Here is a 20,768-nt window from a genome sequence, read left to right as displayed (position 1 = left end):
TACAAACACTAGTTTTGGATTTTGAGCATTTTATTCATCTGGAAACCAAATAGCTTGTTTAGGGGACCCAGTCAATATGTTGACCATGTCATGTTTTAAAACTATAACTGTTATGTTCTCACAAATGAGTAATTCCCTCTCAATGAAGAGCAAATGCAGAATTTTGTAAATAACTTCCATTGGGTGAGGTTTTCTGTCCACTTTGTCTTCCTTAATCTCAGAAAAAGATGCAGGAGAAGCTGTGCAGTTCTAAAGAGAGCAGTGGAAACTTGCTAGAGAATTGTTTCCATAGGGGCAGAGAGCAGCCCAGAGGGAGTAATTGAGTCAGTGATGGAATGACAGTCAGAAATAGTGTGAGATGAAATCTGTAAAATCTGTTTATTTACCATCAGCAAGAGTTTTTTATGGTTTCTAGTATTTTTCTTTCTTTTGATACATTTATGACCAATCTGGGGTAACAGAGGGAGCTACTAAATGTCATTAGTTTAAATTACCATATTATTTTTTATTGTATGTTCCAAAATGATGGAAACTCAGAACTCTCTTATAAGCTAAGAACTGGAATAGGTGTATCATTTTGTGGAATGATGGTCTGCATTTTGAATATTATTTGTATCTGGATTTGAAGCACTGACCCCTTTGTGGCCAATGGTAGGTTTTTAAGAATAGGGGGAACAGGAAGGGCAACTTCCCCTGGCAGTATGCTTCAGACTTCTGGAAGTCCATGTTTTAGGGACTTCCTGAGCTAAAGGCTGCAATGAAGTCAAATCTTTTACAGCCATTGACTGATCTTTCACTCATGTATGCACATCCATTTTGAGCTCATTTTACTTTTGGTCTCTGACATTTTGTGTGATTTCTATGACTTCATATGCACTCTCTGAAGAAAAGCTTTTCTTTTGTGTTTTTGCTGCTAATTTCTTTAGGTATTCTAATTATTGGGAGTAGTGAACTAAGAGTTTCCTACTTGATTGCTTAGTTGTAGTTTTTGTACTTTTTCCTTTGAGTTTCATGTCTTGGTTTTTGTGTGGGGGGTTTGTTTTGTTTTTTTTTTTTTCTGACTGGCATGGTAAGAATTAGAAATATGGGAGATAAATTCTATGTGTGTAAAGCTTGGTCAACATTTGACTGCTGATAACCTCTATAATCTTAAACACAATGATGTCTATTTGGAGGTAACCTAATTCATCATCTCTTGTGGTATTTTAGATGGTAAGAACTGTGGCTCGTTATCATGAAGAAAAGAAACTTAATGAAGAACGAGCTAAAAGGGAAGAACAAAACAAACTAAGGCGAATTGCTGCCTCAATTGCTAGAGAAATAGAATACTTCTGGTCTAACATTGAACAGGTAAAAATACTGAGTTATTAATACTTGTGCAACTCATACTGTTTTTCTCATCTTCAGTAATTTGCTTATAAAATTTAGGTGCTTTATTAGACCTGATTTACATTTCAGGTTGTTGAAATAAAACTGCAAATTGAATTTCAAGAGAAAAGGAGAAAAGCTTTGAATTTAAAGAGGATTTCAAGGAGAGGTAATTTATTCCATGTTGTAAGCAATCCAGTATAAGTTTTGATGCTATTGGTTTAGATAATTTGGGTTATGACTATGAGTCATGGGGTGGCTTTATGTTTCTGTGCTAGATTTTGTTAATATTTCTAATGGTTTACTCTGAGTGCATTTAAAAGTTCACATAAGAAACTAAAAATTGCTAAGTGACTAATGCATACATCAAGTATATAATTTTCCAGGTAAGGATGCAAAATCTGCAGAACACCTTTTCTTGGACAGAGAAAGTGAAATGGTAAGTCTTCATGTTTCTTAAAAGTATCATCAAATTAGATGAAATGTGACTACCTGTTTTCCTCTCAATGAAATCTGTTTTCCTTGAATACATGGTGATGATAAGCAGATTTCTATGTAGTTTCTGGTAATAAAATATATTATCATAAGCATAAGTACAGGTTTCTCTGGTTATGAACCACAATTTTTAACAGGAAATTGGAATCCAGTTGATATGTGTCTTTTAAAGAAAGAATTCTTGCTTACTAAGTGGCTTTAAATCACTCTAAGTTTGCAAGACCAAGAAAAAAAAGTACCAATTAATTGCCAGACTGTTACATATTACATTACACACTGTTATATGTTGCAGAGTGGATCAATCTCAATTTAAATTTTTGCAGTAGATTGTGTGTGCTGGGACTCCTTGGCTACATGTGTGCAATTGGAAAAAAAAATGGGTGAGGGATTGTTCTGAGGTCCTGAGCCATCTGGTGTGGCACAGCTGATGCCCACTTGCTGAAGTGCTCCCCTTTCACCAAGCAGAATGCCTGCCCCTGAATTTCCTGTTGGGAACAAGCTTTAGCATGTGTTACAGCCAAGCACTGTCTGCAAGTGGTAAATTGCACTGAGCCATGCTGCAGAGGATGCTGGAAAGCTGAGAGTAAATCTGGCCAGTGCCATATTCCCTGTTTTATTGACTAGTGAAAATTTAGTCCTTGACTCCAACCAGGGTAAATGTTTTTTGCTTCAATATTATTTCTACCAAAATGAGTGTATGGTGGCTCAGTGGTACAGCTGGACCTGAGTAATTTGAACCACAAACATTTGAAGTGGCTGATTACACCCTACCTACAATACAGAAGCAGAGTATCTGTTTTTGTGAGACCAGGAAAATGCTAATAGATGTTAAGTCATTGCTGTTGTGGTTACAAGGCACTTGCTTGTTTCTTTAAAAAAAAAAAGCAAACAAAAAACCCTAACTTAATTTTCTATTATTTTGCATATTTTAATTATTTAATGCTAGTGTTCATCATCTGGAAGGAAAAGAAAGGCAAGCACATCTTTGACTGATGAGGAAAGTAAGTCACTTTTCAAAGTTGTGCCTCTATAGCATAGTACATAATTTGTATTTTAAAATCCTGAATAACAGTCAATAGTAAATTGTCCTTAGAAGAGCTTCAGTGAAAATTTGAAAATAAAAATTTTCCTGAAAACAAACTGCCATCACTGTTTATGGATTTAATTTTCTGTCCTTACTCCCTCATTTCTCAAAACTTACTTAGTGGTTTTAAACTTCTTTTGAGGATTTCAGTCTGAATAACCCATCTACTTTAGTTCTCTTCATGTAATAATATCTGTGTCATGGTTCTGACAAAGAAAAACCCCAGTTTAAAGCTACAGAATAATCTGTCTCTGGTGACCATTGTCAACCAGCACATAAGAATTCATGATGACCTTTTATCCTGAGGCAGAAATGCTTCTCTCCTTTTCATTTAAGTTCTATGTGTAGTTGCTCTCAGATTTTCTTGCTTTCCATACATGTCTCATTCTTTCTGAATCCTGGTATCTTATAAAATTCTATGCTGGTACAATTCAGAGGCTTATAGTTACAAACTTCCTGAATTATTGTGGAATTTGAATGCCAAGGTTGGCGTTTATTTTTATTTTAGTTGAAGATGAAGAAGAAACAATTGAAGAACAAGAAGCTAAAGAAGGAAACATAAACCATCAGACTGAATTGTCTAATCTAGCCAAAGAAGGTAGGCATGTAGCATGTAGCTCTCTTTCATTAGCAACATAACAATAACTGCTCTGCTGAGCTTGATGTATGCATCCCATAGGAATCAATTCACTTATCATGGTTAAAATCTGGATGATTTTTAGAGGCAGGCTTCCCATTAAGCTAAGCTTGCCTACAATTAATATGTAGTTTCCAGATCCGTTTGTTTGGTCTGTTTGGCAGCTTAGTGGCTGCAGCCAGCTGGCCAGTTGGAGGGATTATAACTCCTGGCTTGTCAGCCAGTTTCCTAATGAGGATGTTTCCTGACTGATTGGCTACCACTGGCATGCACATTTCTGCTTCAAGAGTTCAGACACAGGATCATGGGGATGCTGTTTGGTGGGTTGAGGTACAGGTCTGGAAACTTTGAAGTCCTGAATTGTCTTTCAACAACCTGGCTGAATTTGATGCCCCTACCTCACCAGCTAGTGGGCTACAATCTTTATGGTGGGTTTGTAATGTAGTAAAATGCAAGCAGGGTGAGCAAACTGCTTGGTGGAAGTCCAAGTGTTCTCTGTACTAAGAGAATTAGTTAAATTAAATAAATAGTGCTGTCATCCATCTAGTTGTTACCTCTTCAAGTAACTTCTGTTGAGAGAACTGTCCTTTATACAACTGTGAAGAATGTAATGAGATTAAAAACAATCGTATTGATTGTTTCAAGTTTTGATATTTTTAAAAAATACATCTTTTTAATTATCTTCAGCTGAATTGCCTCTGGAAGATTTACTCAAGATGTATGAAGGTGCCTTCTCAGAAAATTTTCACTGGCCCCAACCAAAGCCTGACAGTGAAGAGGATAGCAGTGAGGAAGGTAAAGTATTTTTTGTTTAGGAGAATGTGTGCTGAATTACAAGATGGAATAAGTTAATTGGCTCTTGAGGTTAAAAGACATTTTATACTAGGGGAAAACAAATAGTGAGTGAATCACATTTGAAATGGTTTTCACTCGCTAAGTGAGGAAGAGTGTTAGATACAAGAATGAATGGAAAGTGCAGTGCTTTTCCTGCAAAGCATTTGTAATGAACATCAGGAAAATTAGATTTATTCTTGTTATTACGAAGTATTTCTGAATGTGGTCTGTGAAGAATTTCTTAACTTTTTTTCTACGTTTCTCAGTTTATAAAAAGAGAGTAGTGTTTATCTGTCTTAAAGTCAAGATATGTGAGATTCTCAGGAACAACAGCAAGCCATAGAAGATCCTCTCATACTGAATTAAACAGCACACTACACATCTAGCTGTTACTGCACTGTTGCCATCTGTTATGTACTAAAGTGATGATAGAATTATATTTTTGCAGATAGAGTTTAGGCAGTATGAAAGGACCTTCCTTAGAAGTGGTGAAAAGCTAATTGTTGCTTGGGTAGTCTGAATGTCCAGAACCTGTGTGTGATCCTGGGCTTAGACTATTTTAATTTTAACTTGAGCAGCCTGAAAATCATAGAATTGTCTTTAAAAGTCAGCTGCCTCCTTTTAGACCCCTGTCTGAATTCTAGCCATCTCAGCTTGTTCACTTATGTTTATTTTAAATGCCAATGTGTTTTTTTCTCTCTCACAGAAATGGAAGACCATATCCCTGATAGGGAAAGCCCTCAGAAAGAAGTTGTCCTCATAGACTCCCTTCTTAGCATTGACCAGTACAAGGCCATAGACAGATCAAGTCCTCCAAAGAAGCATATGAGAGACATAGCAGAAGTTGCTGCTGCAGCAGAAATGCTGTTACCTAAAGGCAGCTCTAGGATAACAACAGCGGTAAGACTCCCTGTTTTCTGCTCCTGTGTGTCCTTTTACATAATGAAGGCTTTTTTTCAGGATTTCACAGATTTTAGCAACAGATGACAATAAATATTTTCCAGTTATTGAAGTATAGAATAGTTATGCTTTTGAATTCACCTCAGTAAAAAAAGTATCCAATCATTCACATTGCAGGTGAAATACAACACTCCATCACTGCTGTTTGGGCCTCTCAGAGAATATCAAAAGATTGGACTGGATTGGCTAGCAAAGCTGTACAGGAAGAATCTCAATGGCATTCTGGCAGATGAGGCTGGGCTTGGAAAAACAGTTCAAATTATTGCCTTTTTTGCCCATTTGGCTTGTAATGAAGGTAAGTTCATTTGCCTAATAATTTTAGACAGGTACTGGGCCAGCATGATCTTTGTGAATGTAGGATAGGATCACATTTTTTAATGCTGAACTTGTATCAGACCTCAGTCTGCACACAGTAAGATTATGCCAGAAAAACTTCTTAGATTATGTGATATGGGGTGCCTTCTTTTCAAGTGTGCTGTTTGATTAATCTACTGTTACCTTCTAGGTGACAAAATTCTTCTTAAGCCTAGTTTATTAGTATAAAAAAGCCATACAAATGGCTTAATGGCTAGATATCCACAGATAGTTAAATTCAGATATCCAAGATAGTTAAATTCAAGGAGTAAATACAAAAAATTGCACAAATGTGTCTTGTGTATCTTCTGAGATATTACTAATAGTGTGTTGTATTGAGGATGGTTTAAGAATATAAGAAAGGCAAACTTTGTTATGGAGATAATATCTTATTCAAGCAGTTGATGTACTTTAGGGAAAAATAGATACCAGGTGCACAAGGGGTACTTCAAGTCTGAAAATAATAAAGAATAGATCCGTAATTAAAATACCCTTGTTACTAGATCTCACTTAAAGCTGTACTTAAAAAATCAGGGGATAGTATAAACCAGATGAACTCTCAAGGATCTCTTTCTACTGCTGACTGCTGGGTTCCCCCTTCTGCAGGTAATTGGGGCCCTCACCTGGTTGTTGTAAGGAGCTGTAACATACTGAAATGGGAGCTGGAATTGAAACGTTGGTGCCCAGGGTTGAAAATACTTCTCTACTTTGGCAGCCAAAGGGAACTCAGGGCAAAAAGACAGGTACTGTGTTTTGCAACAGTTTGTATTTAGCATTTTAGATTACAAGACCTTTAACCTGCATTTATCTGTATCTTCTTTACATCCTGATGGGTTATGAGAAGGTTTTAACACTACAAGTTGGTTTACACAGAGATTCACACCTCATGGTTCTAGATTTTCAAAGACATTTTTGGAATTCCTTAGTATTGAGCAATTTGTGCAATACTTAACCTGCTTTCTGAACTGACTATAATTCAAACACCAGGACTGCCTTACAGAATGCCTCAGGTCATAGTATCTTCCTGTTCTTAGTGAAGAAATAGCTGGATTAAGTTACTTGAGAGTTCTGCCTTAACTTTGCTGTCTTATCCTCTCTTTCCTTTTCTGTAGGAATGGACAGAACCCAACAGCTTCAATGTGTGTATCACTTCCTACAAACAGCTGTTCAAAGGCCACACAGCATTTATGAAAATGCGATGGAAATACTTAATTGTAGATGAGATGCAACAAATAAAAAACATGACTGAGAAACACTGGGAGGCACTTTTCAGTCTCCGCAGGTATGAAGCTGAGAATTAATTTCCTGCTAGCAGTGAGATTTTTCTCTCTTCATCTCATACAGTTCTCTTCTTAACAGAAAACTAGTGAAAAATCCTCTGTGGTCTGGCCAAGTTCCTGTGCAGCTACATACAGAGGTGTCTTTAGTTAAAACAATCAGGATTTGGAGACATGCTCAGGATCTTTTTGTTGCCTCTCATAGCACTGTAATTATTCTTTGCTGATATTTTGTGCTCCCAAACAGATCCCCTTCTGTGTTCTGATACTCTGCAGTGAGGAAACTAGTTTGGTGCTATATTGAAGATGAAAAAGATAATTTATTCTAGGTTTAATTTTATTAGCATTACTTCACTTTTATGTATCTGACAAAGCTAAAGCTACAGGAAACAGTGTTTGATTATTGGTGTCTTTCTCATAATGAATCTAGTTAAATGCTATATTGGTTAAAAATCTTTTGTTATTCACAGCCAGCATCGTTTGCTTCTGATAGACACTCCTTTGCATAACACATTGATGGAGTTGTGGACCATGGTACATTTTCTGATTCCGGGAATTTCCAGACCTTATCTAGATTTTCCAGTAAAAGCAGCTAATGAGGAGAACCAGGATTATTGTCATAAACTGGTCATCAGGCTACACAGAGTACGTTGTAATTTTTTCTCATCTGTTGTACTGGAGTTGTTAAGTTGTCGGGGAACAAAAAAGGAATTGAAAAAATGTGGTTCAGCTCAAAATTTCTGGCCTTTTAAACATTTTGTTCAGTTCAGACAAAGTCCTGCTGAAAGTAGGGGTTTCTGCTACCAAAATAGAGTGGAGATTTATTCTAAAAAATAATAGAAGGCTTAGATTTTGGAGCACAACATGCAAAAATAGAAGAACATGTTACTGCCTATACAACTGTCTGTGTAACAATATGGTTATATGTGGCATGTGAATTTTAGCATATCAAATGTGTTAGGTTTAACTTACTGTTGTAAAACTGTCTTTGAATTGGGATTTTTCTTTTTTTAACCCTCAATTATGAAATGTTTCAGATGATTCAGCCGTTTATTTTGCGGAGATCAAAGAGAGATGTTGAGAAGCAGCTCACAAAGAAGTATGAACATGTGCTGAAGTGTCGTCTTTCCAACCGACAAAAAGCTATGTATGAAGATGTTATTTTACAACCAGGGTAAGGAGTTGAAACAGGAAATAAAAAAATGTGTTTTTTTGGTGCTTAAGCAAGGTGATACACGATTGTTACTGTTGAAAGTGTTTTAGTTTTATTCTGCTATCTCCATTATGATGAGTGAATAGGATGTGATTACATTGTAAACTAAAATTGCAGGCAAGTAATGGTTAATGAAAAACATACATTACCTGTGGAACCTAAAAGCTAAAGCAGCTTTGCTGATATTTTTTTTTAAGATTTGCCTGTAATGAGTGGTTCTTCATTTTTTTAAGTGTGGTGTGAGAAGCAGAGCCAGGGAAGGTACAAGATATCTGTGATACCAACGGAGTATTGAAAGGTTCAGGGATGAAACAGAACTAAAGCAGGTAGAGGATAGGGAGCTGGTTAGGTTGTATTTGACTGTAAGGCAGCACTGGTCCTTATGTTTCATGTTTCCAGATTTACATTTGGTACATTGCTACTTAAAATATACTGGGAAGACCTAGGTAAAATCTTAAGTTTTTTAAAAGACTTTTGCATAACATGCCACATTGCACATTTTCACCTTGCAGATTTAAGGGACATCTCCATAAAAGCTACACTTAATGTATTTCTCTTTAAATTACTTGGTAGAACCCAGGAAGCCCTCAAAAGTGGTCACTTCATCAGTGTCCTGCACGTCCTGATGCAGCTGCAACGGATTTGCAACCACCCTGATCTGATAAACCCCAGGCTTTCCAGCACCTCCTACGTTTCAGAAACACTGGAGTACAGAACTGCATCTCTGGTGCTGAGTGCCCTAGAGAGGGATATTTGGAAGGTGAGTAGAAAAGTAAAGACTTTTTTTTTTTCTCTCTCTTATTGGCCTTTTAGAAGTTCAGTTCTTAATCTGTTTTCTTATATGTCATAAGTTTACCCGAATTCAGTGTTTCATAACCATGCCTACCAAGTGCATCCTTGCTCCACCTGTTTATTGTAATAGTAGTTTGTGTTTTTCAAGTATTTGTAATTGGTAATTTTTCATGAACTTGCTCAAAGAGAAGCTTTGCTTTTATCATGCTCCTGTTTGCAGGAATATTCTGACACTGAGAGCAGTCTAACAACCTCTAACAGCATTAGAAGTATGAGTAATGGAGCAGATGAGAATATCTTTTTGGTTGGTCTCTCATGTTTTTGTACTCCTACAATGCCTTTTATATTTTGGCATTTGAGCTCAGTAGTGAACACCTAAGGTCCCTGCTTAATTCTTTGGAAATTATGGAACATTGGTAAACATGACCTGCTTTTGTTTCCATAATTGGCAAGTGACTTAAATTATTTTGCTACCAATGCTGATGGTTAAAATGGTACTGTCAGCTTAAGATATATTTCCAAGATTTCTATATAGTTTTGGCTAATAATTAATAGTTTACTTTTAAAAATTAAAACAGCATTCATTTTAAGTTAAAAAGTAAAACAAAGTGAATTCACCATGTAACATAAAGAGGACTTAACTGTTTCATTTGTCACATAAAATAAACTTTATTTTACCATTTTCCTAGGAATCAGACCTGTCTCTTTTTGATCTCATTGGACTGGAAAACAAAATGACTCATTATGAAGCACAGGTGTTGCCAAGACAAAAGGTCACTAGGAAGTTAATTGAAGAAATCTACAGCTCCCCTCCACCACCAGCTAGGCCCAACCCAGTGAAGCTCAAACCAAGCAGGTGTGTACAACCTCCTTCTTTTCAAGCTAGGATTACAGGAGGAAAATGTAGTTTTGTTGTTATATTTACAGAGTTCTGTCTGCTTCTCTAGCAATATAATTCACTAAAAATCTCACTTTGCATTTTGTTTCTCTGTTGCTTTTCTGTTAACCCCTGAAAGTTTGGATTCTATTCTAATAATACTAGAAGCATACAGTTCAATTTGAAATTCGTTAATGGGTTTCCCATAATTTTTACTTCACCAGCAGATTAATTTTATTCTTAGGTACTTTTTATGGTAAAGCAACATTGTTTTGCAAAATTGGTGTGGAAATAATTCTTCAAGACTGAGCTGGTTTAGAACACAGGGTTAGCTGTGTTTGCAGTGTTATAAGAGGCATATGATGTTCTATAAAAGTAAATTTTTAAGAGTATTTCTCTGCTAGGAAAATATTGATCTCGGAGTAATATGGAACTGTTTTTCTGATGCAAAGGAGCTGCCTGATGACCTGCCAGCATCTTGATGTCTCTCTGGAAATGATACAAGAGTGCCATTCTTTTTCCAGATATTGATCTAAACTGTTTAAGCTGTTTGCTGTAATTTTAATGCATCCTGCATTAAATTGGATGCATGGCAATGAAAGTTTTCCACTTCCTTGTACTTAGCTATATGACTTTATAGAACATCCAAATGTGAAATTTGCTGGAGGGATCAGTCTTGACAGCTTCAGCCATCTGCAAGGAAGAGATTAGATTCTGATGTGATCAGTTTGTGCTTTCCTTGAACGACCAAGTTACTTTCTGAAGGCCAAACTGTGATCTTCCTATAGATTTTAACTTTTCATATTCTTTTCAGGTTGTTTCAACCTGTTCAGTATGGTCAGAAACCTGAGGGCAGGACTGTAGTTTTCCCAAGCACCCAAGTACAACGTACAGTGACCACTGCAACAGTCACTCAGCAGGGACAAGTACGAGGAAGATCCCCCATAGCTACAGTGTCTTCAAATCAAGGTATGAGAATTGGTGCTAGGTTGGTTACCAGGAACCTCTGCACAGATGATACAAGTTAGTGTGTTAATAGAACTCCTTTTCCCTCTAGCTCAATGATCTAGAATACTAATGGCTTAAAAATACCAACAGACTAATTGCCAGTAAATTTCCCCACTAGTTTCTGCAGCACTGATCTGCCCGTATATTGCAAAACTAAGCTTTGTGTAACCTTTTAGCATATGGAGTAAATATGGCACAGTTGGTATTTAAACTCTGATCATGTGTAATGTCTTGTCAAATATGGGAAATTACAGTGCTTTTGTGTATTTATTTAACCTTTAGACAATGCTTTCCAAATACTTAATGTTGTAAAAAGAGGATGGAGTAAAAGGTGTGGCTAGCAATCCCAGTCTGTAAGGACGAACCGTTCCTGTAGCCGTTTTAATATCCTGTTGGAAGGTTTCTTTTTAATGCAGGTTGTTTTAAAGAGTGGAGCTAAAACCTCTAACAGCTTGCACAAACAACCCTTATTGATTGCAGCTGCAGCAGCACAGTTTCAGACAACTCAGGCTTCCTCCACCAGTGCTCCAAGACACCAGCCCGCAGCGACCTTCACCACAGCAACTAGCACAGCCAACCCTGCGAAACCGCGGGGCCAGGCCCCGCCGCAGGCCCCCTCGCACACCATCCAACAGAGTGTGCTGCCTCAGAGGCTGGTACTGACCTCTCAGGCCCAGGCACGGTTGCCTAGTAAGTGGCCTCCCCTTTCAAGGTTTCTCCCACCTTTGTACTACAACGAGGTTAAGTTACTAGGCACCCTAAAATGTGTACAGAATCGTTGTTTTTTTTTCACTCTTCTGATTAGCCTTGCTCAGTACGTTGCTTATGACCAAGGAAAATCGAAAATTGGATAAGAAACAATAGAATTGCTGTGGACATACATTAGCGGTGTCAACTTAATCTCCTTTTTCTGCATGTTTCTTCTGCTGGCAAGACTTCCTTCAGACCAAATGTTTTAGCTCTATCCTAATTATTCCTTTCGTATTAAACACTAATCCATCTGCTAAAGGCCTCTCACGGAGAGGAACGTCGCAGCTGTTAGGAAGAGAAAAGCGATGAGGCTTTGCTTTAAGGTTGTATGTGCACTGCCTATTAGCATGTGTATAGAGTACTGAGCACTGATGTATTAATTTTATCTCTGGGGTAATGCACTGCCTTTACAAGAGCTAAATTTTCACGCCAGTATTATCTGAATATCGTAAAACTTAATGCTTAAATGCCTCTAACGTTTCTGCATTTAAATCACAAAAAGCTTGGTCCTTATCACTTCAAAGCTTTTTGATTTGTCTAAGTGCAGATCGCTTAATATATGAATCATCAGAAAATTTTAGGCCATTTCAAGTGTGAACTTACAGTGCCACATGAATTTTTTTGTCTCCTCATTAAAACCTTAGTTTGTGCTCTTGAAAAGGCAGTGAAAATCACTTTAATGTCTACACTCGTCTGTTACAAAGTGTCACATGAGTTTTCAGGTAGCTCTTAACTTTTTTGCTAACGAAAGTGATACATTCTAAAATGTTGATGTTCTTATCCTTTAAGCAATCAGCTTTTTTCCAGTTTGTCCAACAAATATAGAAAGCAATACCTGCTTAACTTTTATATGACACTTTTGATGCACTAAGTATGCATGGAGGGCGCTTCCGCACCAGTTTACTAACCAAAACTTAGAATTGTGAATATTAAACAACCCGCCTCCCACTTTATTTGTCTTTTTTATAATGCCTGTTTCCCTCCTTAACAGGTGGTGAGGTAGTAAAAATAGCCCAGCTGGCTTCTATAGCAGGAGCACAAGGCAGAATTGCTCAGCCAGAGACCCCTGTAACACTGCAGTTCCAAGGGAACAAGTTCACTTTATCACACAGTCAACTTCGCCAGCTCACTGCAGGGCAGCCCTTGCAGCTACAAGGTACTTACTTCAAACCAGGGAGTTTCCCTTATTTAGAATGCTCATTTTTTGTTATGGGCATCACATTCCTTGTTGCTATATGTGAGGGAGGTTTTTTCCATCCCCACTGCTTGCACTGTTCTGCTCTATGTGAGAAGTATAAAAGGTAACTGTTTTAAAAATAAATGCCTATTAAATGGAAGACACAGTTACTTTCTTTTTCTGTATCAGACTTCAAGATTTTGTTATTTATTTTCACATGTAGGCAATACAGCTAAAGAAAGGTGAGGCATTATTTCAGATAAACTCCATGATGAGCAGAAACAAACAAAACTGAGGATGTTCTTGGTTGGTTCTTAAATGTGTAAATAATACTTAAAGATTGGTGTGCAACTGAATTTTGACCCAATTATTACCCTGATCCAAAGGCTGCAATACATTTTTGCCCTTAAATTTCCCTTGCTGATTGTATATGTGTCACCAAATTCAAGAGAACCTGGATATCTTAATTCTCTGTAGCCAACAAAATAGTGTGAAGGCTTTGTGCAGATTTTTCTGTTGATTGGATTTCTTCCAAATTCTATATAAAATATGTAGGTTTGGAATGATATACCAACAACATGGATCTTCTCTTTAACTATAAAGGCTTAAGTGGTTTCCTTCTCTTAGCTTTTATGGAACTTTAAATCAGATTTGGGTAATGAACTTGTCTGGGAAAATAAGACGTAGTTTGCAACAGTAATAATCAGTTTGTAACACTGATATCTTTTGCTAGAGAACACTATTTATTATTTTCCACTCTATCCAGACTAATTTTTAAAAAATCCTCGATTGCAGGAAGTGTTCTTCAGATTGTTTCAGCACCTGGTCAGCAGTACTTGAGACCTCAGGGTCCAGTTGTCATGCAGACAGTTTCCCAAGCAGGAAATGTTCAGAACGCTCTGAATGCTTTAGGAAACCAGCATCAAGCAGGTGTCCCAGCTTCCTCAGCAGTGACACAGCAAGGTTGGTTTTTTTGCCAGAGGAAATGTCTCTACTAAGCATTCCATGGGTAAAATCACATATCAATGTAATTCCAAATTGCTGTAAATCATAATTCTGTAAGATGAGTCCAGAAGTGGGTGAATTATGAGACAAATCCTTCTAATCTATGTGTGACATGTACTGAAGTTTCAGATTATATTTTAGTATAAACTTTGGAGAGCTGTAAACTGTACTAAATATATAGCATTCTTTTACCAGTTGTGTCAGGTCTGATTTTTGTGGGAAGAAGTGAGTTTAAAATACTGCATTACTTTTTCCAAAGAAAGATCAGGGTGGTTATTTTTTATACTGACAGAGAATGTCAAGCAATTTTCTCAGTTTTTCCACATTTATTTTGCTTCTATCTATTTTTCTTTGCTGTTTTCCCTTTCCCTCTAGTTTTTGGTACCTTGCTACAAATGTAATTTGTTTTTTGAGTAAAAACACAGTCAAGATGTTGATCCAAAAACAACAGAGAATTTATAACAAAACAGCAGATTGTTATATCATGATAAATGCAATGCTAGGAGTTTGTTTCCTGGAAATGGCCATCTGCTGCAATTTTCTCTGGATATAAACCATTCTCCCAAATCAGACTGTTTACTGCTCCTTTTTGATACATTAATAAGCATTTGAAGTTCATATTTTGACTTTAAAGCATAAACATCTCATCATATAAAGGGAGAGGAATCGTCAACAGCCTCTCAGTTGTTCACAGGTAAAAGATTTCTGTTGTAGTTCAGAAGATCTGTGGCTCAAATCTTTGAGCCTCCAGCTCACATTACATTACAGGTACTCCTAATATGGCCAGAGTTCAGAATGAAAATGGATGTAAGATTTCTACAAAAACTCAGGCATCTTGCCTGTCTCGTTATGTTGAAAACTGTTAAAAGCAATAACAACTAAAGTATCGTTTCTAGTTGCTAAAAGAAAACATTGTTATTTTTGCTGTTCATCTTTGAGGGAAGGTGAACATATTGAAAATACTGAATCTACTTATTGAAAATAGTAAGTGAAACCAATCTTTCAGAAAAATGAATATATAAACATAAAGTTTATCCTCAGTTTGTATTCCAGGTAGAACTGCAGTTACAAATTTGTCATCTGGTGAGATGGGAGCAGCATTAAAACCAGGACCTGCACATGGACAATCTCAGGTACTTTATTTTTATTTTCTTATGGGAAGACATCTTTTCAGGATTGATACAAATCTGTGTACTAATTGGAAACTATAATTTACAAAGCTGAAATCAATTAGAAATATTGATGACTACAGAGGAGGTAAAAACAAACAACTTCTGTCAGTGTTTCAGGTTGACAGATGCAATGCATTTTCATCTCTAATCCATAGTTCAAAATAAACTGGTGTATAACAGCAGCTAACACCTTTCTTGTGCTGTGGTAGCAGGCAGGTATAACTGTAATATATCATAAATAAGTAATCTGTGAATAAAGCAATCATAAGATTTTCTGTGTGTTTTGAACACAAAGGCAATTGGGCCAATTCTTAAAAATTTTTAATCTTAAGTTTTTAGAAAACATACCCAAGCAACCACTAAAGCATAGAGAGAGATCAGCTCTGCAACTTAATAATATTGGTGTGTTAATTGAAATGTCCCAAATATAAATGATTAATTTTGTAAAACTATGAAAACACACTTTTAAAAAAGCAAGAAGATGCTAAACTAAGATAAAATTGACTCTTTAATATAAGTTGGATTTAGGTACAGTCTTAAAGTTTTGTCTGAAATGTTCACCTTTTGTGATTGGTCTAAGCAGCTGTTATACCTAGGATGTTGGTGCCATAAAACACACAGTACTCTGATCCTGATAGCTTCATTCTGAAGAAACTCAAATTCCTAAGTGACTGAGCAGTAAATGTTTTTTGTTCTGGCTTTTTTTTTTCCAACTTTTTTTGGAAAAGGAGACTTTTGAAGAAAAGAACCGTCTTCTGAAGGAGCGGCTGGACAGAATATTTTCTGGCAATGAGCGTCGTTGTTCCCGGGCCCCGATGTATGGCAGAGACTTGCTGAGTGTTTGCTCTTTGACTGGTGAAAGAAAACCCTCTCAGCTGCCTTCCAGTGAAGACAACAGTTGGAGGTGGGCTGGCTTTGTGAACTGTTGCCTTTCTTCAAGTGCCTCCGGAGGCCCAAGTAACCCATTACAAGAAATGATCCTGGCTTTGGTTCAGCAACAAGAATCTCTTAAGGATGTTGTTGACAGGTAATGTGTGACTCTGCCTTTTAAGTCTTTACCACATTTAGTCATTTCTTAAACACTCCTTTCCAAAACAGCTTTAAAACCTTGTTTCTGTTCATGAGCTTTTTTGGTTTAAACTGATTTATGTAGCAGTAAATGATGCAGTACAAACATAAAAATAACAGTCACCTCTGTTTCTTTTAGGATCTTTATAATAAGAGTTTTCAGTGCCTCATTCCTAATTTCAAGTCCAAATTCAGCTGACCATACTTCAGCTTGCATTCTTATGCTTTGGATTTACTTCTGAGTAGGTACCTCTTGGAACCAACCAACAGAAACAGATACAGGCAGATGCTGGTTTAGCTAAAGGTGACATGGAGTGGACTACGTGCAGAGCAATAGCTGCAGTTTTCTTGAAACAAGAAATGCAGTTGGTTCTGAAACTTCTATTTAATTGCTTTCAGTGAAGTTCAGTATGATGTGTGTTTCTTGTATTTTCAGTTCCAGTGACTGAATACAGTTCAGACACCTTCACAGAAGCTATTATCAAAGCAGGCAAAACAAAACAAATCCAGACTATACAGTGAGATAAGAATATTAACACTTGGAATGTTTGCAGCACTTGCTAAGTTACTTTAAGGAAGTGGCTAGGTAATAGTGTAAAGCTACATTGCTGACAGGATGAAAATTATTGCTGTAGATGATAGTTTTGTATGTAGCATTTTAAACTAACACCTCCACGTTTTGGTGCTTTTTGCAGGGCGCTCTACATATTGCCAGCTGCAGTTGCTGCTCCCCCATGTTTGTATGTAGCAAATCCCCCCCCTTTGTATAGTCACAGACTGAAACTCCTTAAGCACAGTCTTAAGCAGAAGGCAGCTCCAGACTTGCATCATTTACAACGAATGACAACTCCTCACCTGCTACAGTTCCCTGACCTCCGGCTGGTGCAGTATGACTCAGGTAGAGAAGGATGTTCAGTGCTGTTTCAGTGATTTTCTGTTCCACAAGTGTGGGATATCTGCATAAAACCATGATTGGTTTTCTTGTTTGAAATACAGGAAAATTAGAAGCTCTTGCTATCTTGCTTCAAAAGTTGAAATCTGAAGGGCGCCGTGTGCTGATTCTGTCACAGATGATTCTGATGTTGGACATCCTAGAATTGTTCCTGAATTTCCATTTCCTCACGTTTGTGAGGATTGATGAATATGCTAACCATGAACAACGACAGGTAAGTTTGTCCTAGAGCAGTGTGTGCTGCTCAGGCTTTTGTACAGCAAAGGAAGGAAATACGCCTCGTTTCTGACTCATTTTGAAACACTTATTTTAGTCTGGTTTTTATTACGCTATAGTGAATTTGTTATGGCATTTTCTTTTGGTGTGTGTTTCATTTACTCCTTGGTTTTATTCCATTTGGGTTTTTTTTATTCCATTTGTTTAGGAACTGATGAAAATCTTCAACAGAGACAAGCGTATTTTCTGTGCCATCCTTTCCTCTCACAGTCGTTCCACCGGAGTCAACCTTGTTGAGGCAGACACTGTTGTATTCTATGACAATGATCTAAACCCAGTGATGGATGCAAAAGCTCAGGAGTGGTGTGACAGAATTGGGAGGTGTAAAGATATCCATATATACAGGTAATGGCTGCAGATCAGTGATTGCTCTTTAGCATGACTCAGTGTAAGGTTAATTCAGATACTGCTCTGTATGATCTGCAATAAAGTGGAAACAGCCCTGAAAATTTCATCTCATGTCAATAAAAAAGAAAACAGGCTTTTTTAACACCAAACATAATTAATGAATCAAACCTGCATGCTTTTTATCTGTTAGTTTACATGGAATTTTTAAAGTGAGGTGGTTTTTATTATTTTTTTAAAATGACACTGTTAAAAGAAAGCTTTGAAGTAGAGGAGGTAGTATGTGTTTTGTCTGGGCCTTTACCACAACTAAAAATACACCCCACAAAACTCTATATAGAGAACACCACATTTGAAAACCTCAGTGTTACTGTCTAAGGGCAATTTCTTTCTTGTATCTGAAAACTGCCTTGGAAATTACTTATATTTCTGGTTTTGTTTTTTTTCCCATTGTTTTTTTAGGCTTGTCAGTGGTAATTCTGTAGAAGAAAAGCTTTTGAAAAATGGCACAAAGGACTTGATCAGAGAAGTAGCTGCTCAGGGAAATGACTATTCAATGGCCTTTTTAACACAGGTAAGTTAATGTTCAATACACTGTTACAGTGTTTAATAAATTCCAGCATCTGTGCTGGAGTGTTTAGTAACAGTTTAGTAAAAATCTCTTTGGGCTAGAATTGATAGGAAAGCAGATGAGATTTCATGATTGCTTGACTGTAGGGCCACAGCCTCTCAAACACTGTCTGTCTGCTTTTGTTCTGTTACTTTCATAGTGATCCACAGACACCACCCATGTGACTTAATATGTTCTGGTTTCTTGCACCCCATTGCAAAATTCAACAGAGCTTGTAAGGATGAACGTTTCAACAACTTTAAAAATGTGTAATATAAAGATTAAGTATTTAGAATGATGGGCTCTCCTTTGCTGCTCTGAAAGTGCAGAAGGCAGTGCCTGTACTGATGAAGCTGGTACCCTTTGGGCACTCCCATTATGGTAGTGCAGGATGAGACACTGTGTGTATTTCTGATTTTCCTTTCAATGATCTGTTAACACTTCATTCTGCTCTGTAGTCCTACAGAAGGAAGGACAGCTTTTCAGAAATAATACAAGTCTAATTTTTTCTTTAGCCAGTCCATAGTTTATAAGATCACCTGAACCTGAGCTAATTCAAAGTTAAATAAAAAATAAAATGGTCCTGAAGGCTGAATGTACTTCTCTTTCTTTTTTTCTTCTACTTACCTAGCAAACGATTCAGGAATTATTTGAGGTTCATTCTCCTATGGAGGATTCTGGATTTAGAGTGAAAGCAGAAGAATTTGTAGTACTTTCTCAAGAGCCATCTCCAGCAGAAAATATTTCACCTAAAGTTGCAAGACCATTCATAGAGGTAATTATTAACACACACATTCAAAACACAGCTGTGCAACATTAGTATTTAAACAACTGCCTTATCTTTTTTCATTTGGGTAAATTCTATCAATACCTTTTTATGGTAATTTTGCATTTTGTCATTTTCCTTGTAACAAAACTTGCAAAACCCACAGCTGAGCTGCATGCTTTCTGGGGACTGGTTCTCTTTCCTCAGCAGACACTTATTCCAGAAATTTGCGTTGTCTTTCAGTGAACTCCTTCTGAGGTTTCTTAGACTATTTTTGAAATCTTCATTATTTTTTAAATATGTCTTTCTGAAAGGCTCTCAACAGTATTGAACAAGAGGATGAGGACTTAAATGATTGTGTACAAGAAATAGGATCTGAGTCAAGCATTGAACCTTTAATCTCAGAGCTCTGCGAGACAAAATATATTGAAGAGCCCTCACAGCTGCAGGAGTTGGTTGCTGTTGTGGATCAGGTACTTGCCATGAATATTTGGTTAAAAAGTAATGCTAGGTCAAATACTTCCATCTCTGCAGTCTGGCCTTGAAGGAACTCTGATGTCTAGGGGACTAATACTCCCATTAAATGGATGGGAAATCTGACTTAAATGTTAAGCCATCAGAGAGGGAGATTAGATTTAAGCAAAGCTTTGATATATTCTCCTTTGGTTAATATTTCTTTTATTATCCATTTCATTGTCCTCAGTACTAATTTTTTTTTCCTCTCGATACATTCTCTCAGCTGACTCCAATTGAGAAATATGCTTTGAATTATTTAGAGCTCTTCCACGTTTCAGTTGATGAGAATGAGCCACGGTTGAATGAGGTAAACCAAAAAATACTTCTTTTCCCTGTTTTTCTGTTACAGTATGTACAAGCAGGGTTATGTTCCCAATGTGAAGTGGGAGTTTCTCCTGTGACAGGGAATATATTGTAGGAACTTCTGTGATCTTCTATTGCTTTACTTAATGAACACCAGAATGGCTTACAGAGAGCTTATTATTTTAGGATTCTCCTGATTTAAGCAGATATCAGTACTTAATTTCTTTTTTGTAAAATTTTCTGAGCACAGCTCAGAAAATATTTCTTGTATTTCATTGGTAGCAGGGGAAAAAAGTTCATTAATTTCAGTGAACCTGTTTATTTAGATAAAGGAGATGTGTTTTGGTTGTCTTGACTGTTTAACTGAAATACTTAGTTTGCTTTTTTGAGGACCCTCAGCACAGACCAAAAACTCTCTTCTAAAAGACTGTGAAAGTATCTGTTGAGAAATTGCTATAACATTTCTGTGTGTGAAAATGTCAAAGTTCAGTAAGTTTGTCCATGAAAATACAAATCAATTACCTTTTAATCCAGAGTCTGTTACTGTGTAAAGCTTATAAGGAGTCTAACTTTCATCTAGATGGAATTGAAAACTGCAAAGAAGGTGTGGGAAGTCCAGCATATGAAGGAGTTAAAGGAAAAAGAGCAAAAAATGCTTTGGGAGGATGAAGAGGAACTTCTGACCTACACTCGGGAGGATGCATACAACAAGGTAATTCCTCATTAGTATTGTTTTTCTTTCTTAACAGTCATTCTGAGCATACCTTTTCCTTCATGGTTCAGTTGGATCATTTGAATTGTATTCTCTCTTTGTGGTGCAGGAATTTGTCTATGAAGGTCCAGATGGACAAACTGAAATAATGCCAGTAAGTACAACACCAGGCAGCCCAAACAGGCTTTTTACTTTCTGAAACAGAAAGATGAGTGGA

The 20,768-nt window shown here is 36.9% G+C and overlaps 1 protein-coding gene across 22 annotated transcripts in view; it reads left to right on the top strand.

Annotated features, from left to right (window-relative positions):
- The window catches only part of EP400 (E1A binding protein p400), a 47,574-nt gene that overhangs the window by 12,389 nt on the left and 14,417 nt on the right, over positions 1 to 20,768 (top strand). For 16 of the 22 annotated variants that reach the window (XM_071763425.1, XM_071763442.1, XM_071763443.1 and 13 more), the window contains 29 exons: positions 1,210 to 1,350; positions 1,459 to 1,537; positions 1,755 to 1,807; positions 2,810 to 2,864; positions 3,456 to 3,545; positions 4,272 to 4,379; positions 5,125 to 5,318; positions 5,496 to 5,673; positions 6,339 to 6,475; positions 6,845 to 7,014; positions 7,480 to 7,654; positions 8,047 to 8,183; positions 8,796 to 8,982; positions 9,704 to 9,870; positions 10,706 to 10,860; positions 11,380 to 11,589; positions 12,641 to 12,805; positions 13,622 to 13,789; positions 14,873 to 14,964; positions 15,732 to 16,030; positions 16,767 to 16,969; positions 17,068 to 17,237; positions 17,448 to 17,644; positions 18,107 to 18,218; positions 18,886 to 19,029; positions 19,335 to 19,493; positions 19,760 to 19,843; positions 20,420 to 20,551; positions 20,661 to 20,705. In XM_071763425.1, the coding sequence (XP_071619526.1) occupies positions 1,210 to 1,350; positions 1,459 to 1,537; positions 1,755 to 1,807; positions 2,810 to 2,864; positions 3,456 to 3,545; positions 4,272 to 4,379; positions 5,125 to 5,318; positions 5,496 to 5,673; positions 6,339 to 6,475; positions 6,845 to 7,014; positions 7,480 to 7,654; positions 8,047 to 8,183; positions 8,796 to 8,982; positions 9,704 to 9,870; positions 10,706 to 10,860; positions 11,380 to 11,589; positions 12,641 to 12,805; positions 13,622 to 13,789; positions 14,873 to 14,964; positions 15,732 to 16,030; positions 16,767 to 16,969; positions 17,068 to 17,237; positions 17,448 to 17,644; positions 18,107 to 18,218; positions 18,886 to 19,029; positions 19,335 to 19,493; positions 19,760 to 19,843; positions 20,420 to 20,551; positions 20,661 to 20,705 (4,206 nt within the window). The remainder of the gene's footprint in view (positions 1 to 1,209; positions 1,351 to 1,458; positions 1,538 to 1,754; positions 1,808 to 2,809; positions 2,865 to 3,455; positions 3,546 to 4,271; positions 4,380 to 5,124; positions 5,319 to 5,495; positions 5,674 to 6,338; positions 6,476 to 6,844; positions 7,015 to 7,479; positions 7,655 to 8,046; positions 8,184 to 8,795; positions 8,983 to 9,703; positions 9,871 to 10,705; positions 10,861 to 11,379; positions 11,590 to 12,640; positions 12,806 to 13,621; positions 13,790 to 14,872; positions 14,965 to 15,731; positions 16,031 to 16,766; positions 16,970 to 17,067; positions 17,238 to 17,447; positions 17,645 to 18,106; positions 18,219 to 18,885; positions 19,030 to 19,334; positions 19,494 to 19,759; positions 19,844 to 20,419; positions 20,552 to 20,660; positions 20,706 to 20,768) is intronic. The other 6 variants (XM_071763445.1, XM_071763444.1, XM_071763434.1 and 3 more) reach the window with 3 other exon arrangements.

This window comes from Heliangelus exortis, chromosome 19 (assembly GCF_036169615.1).
Source record: "Heliangelus exortis chromosome 19, bHelExo1.hap1, whole genome shotgun sequence".
Classification (NCBI taxonomy): domain Eukaryota; kingdom Metazoa; phylum Chordata; class Aves; order Apodiformes; family Trochilidae; genus Heliangelus; species Heliangelus exortis.
Note: the sequence above shows the minus strand (reverse complement) of the source record. Positions and strands in the feature narration are given on the sequence as shown.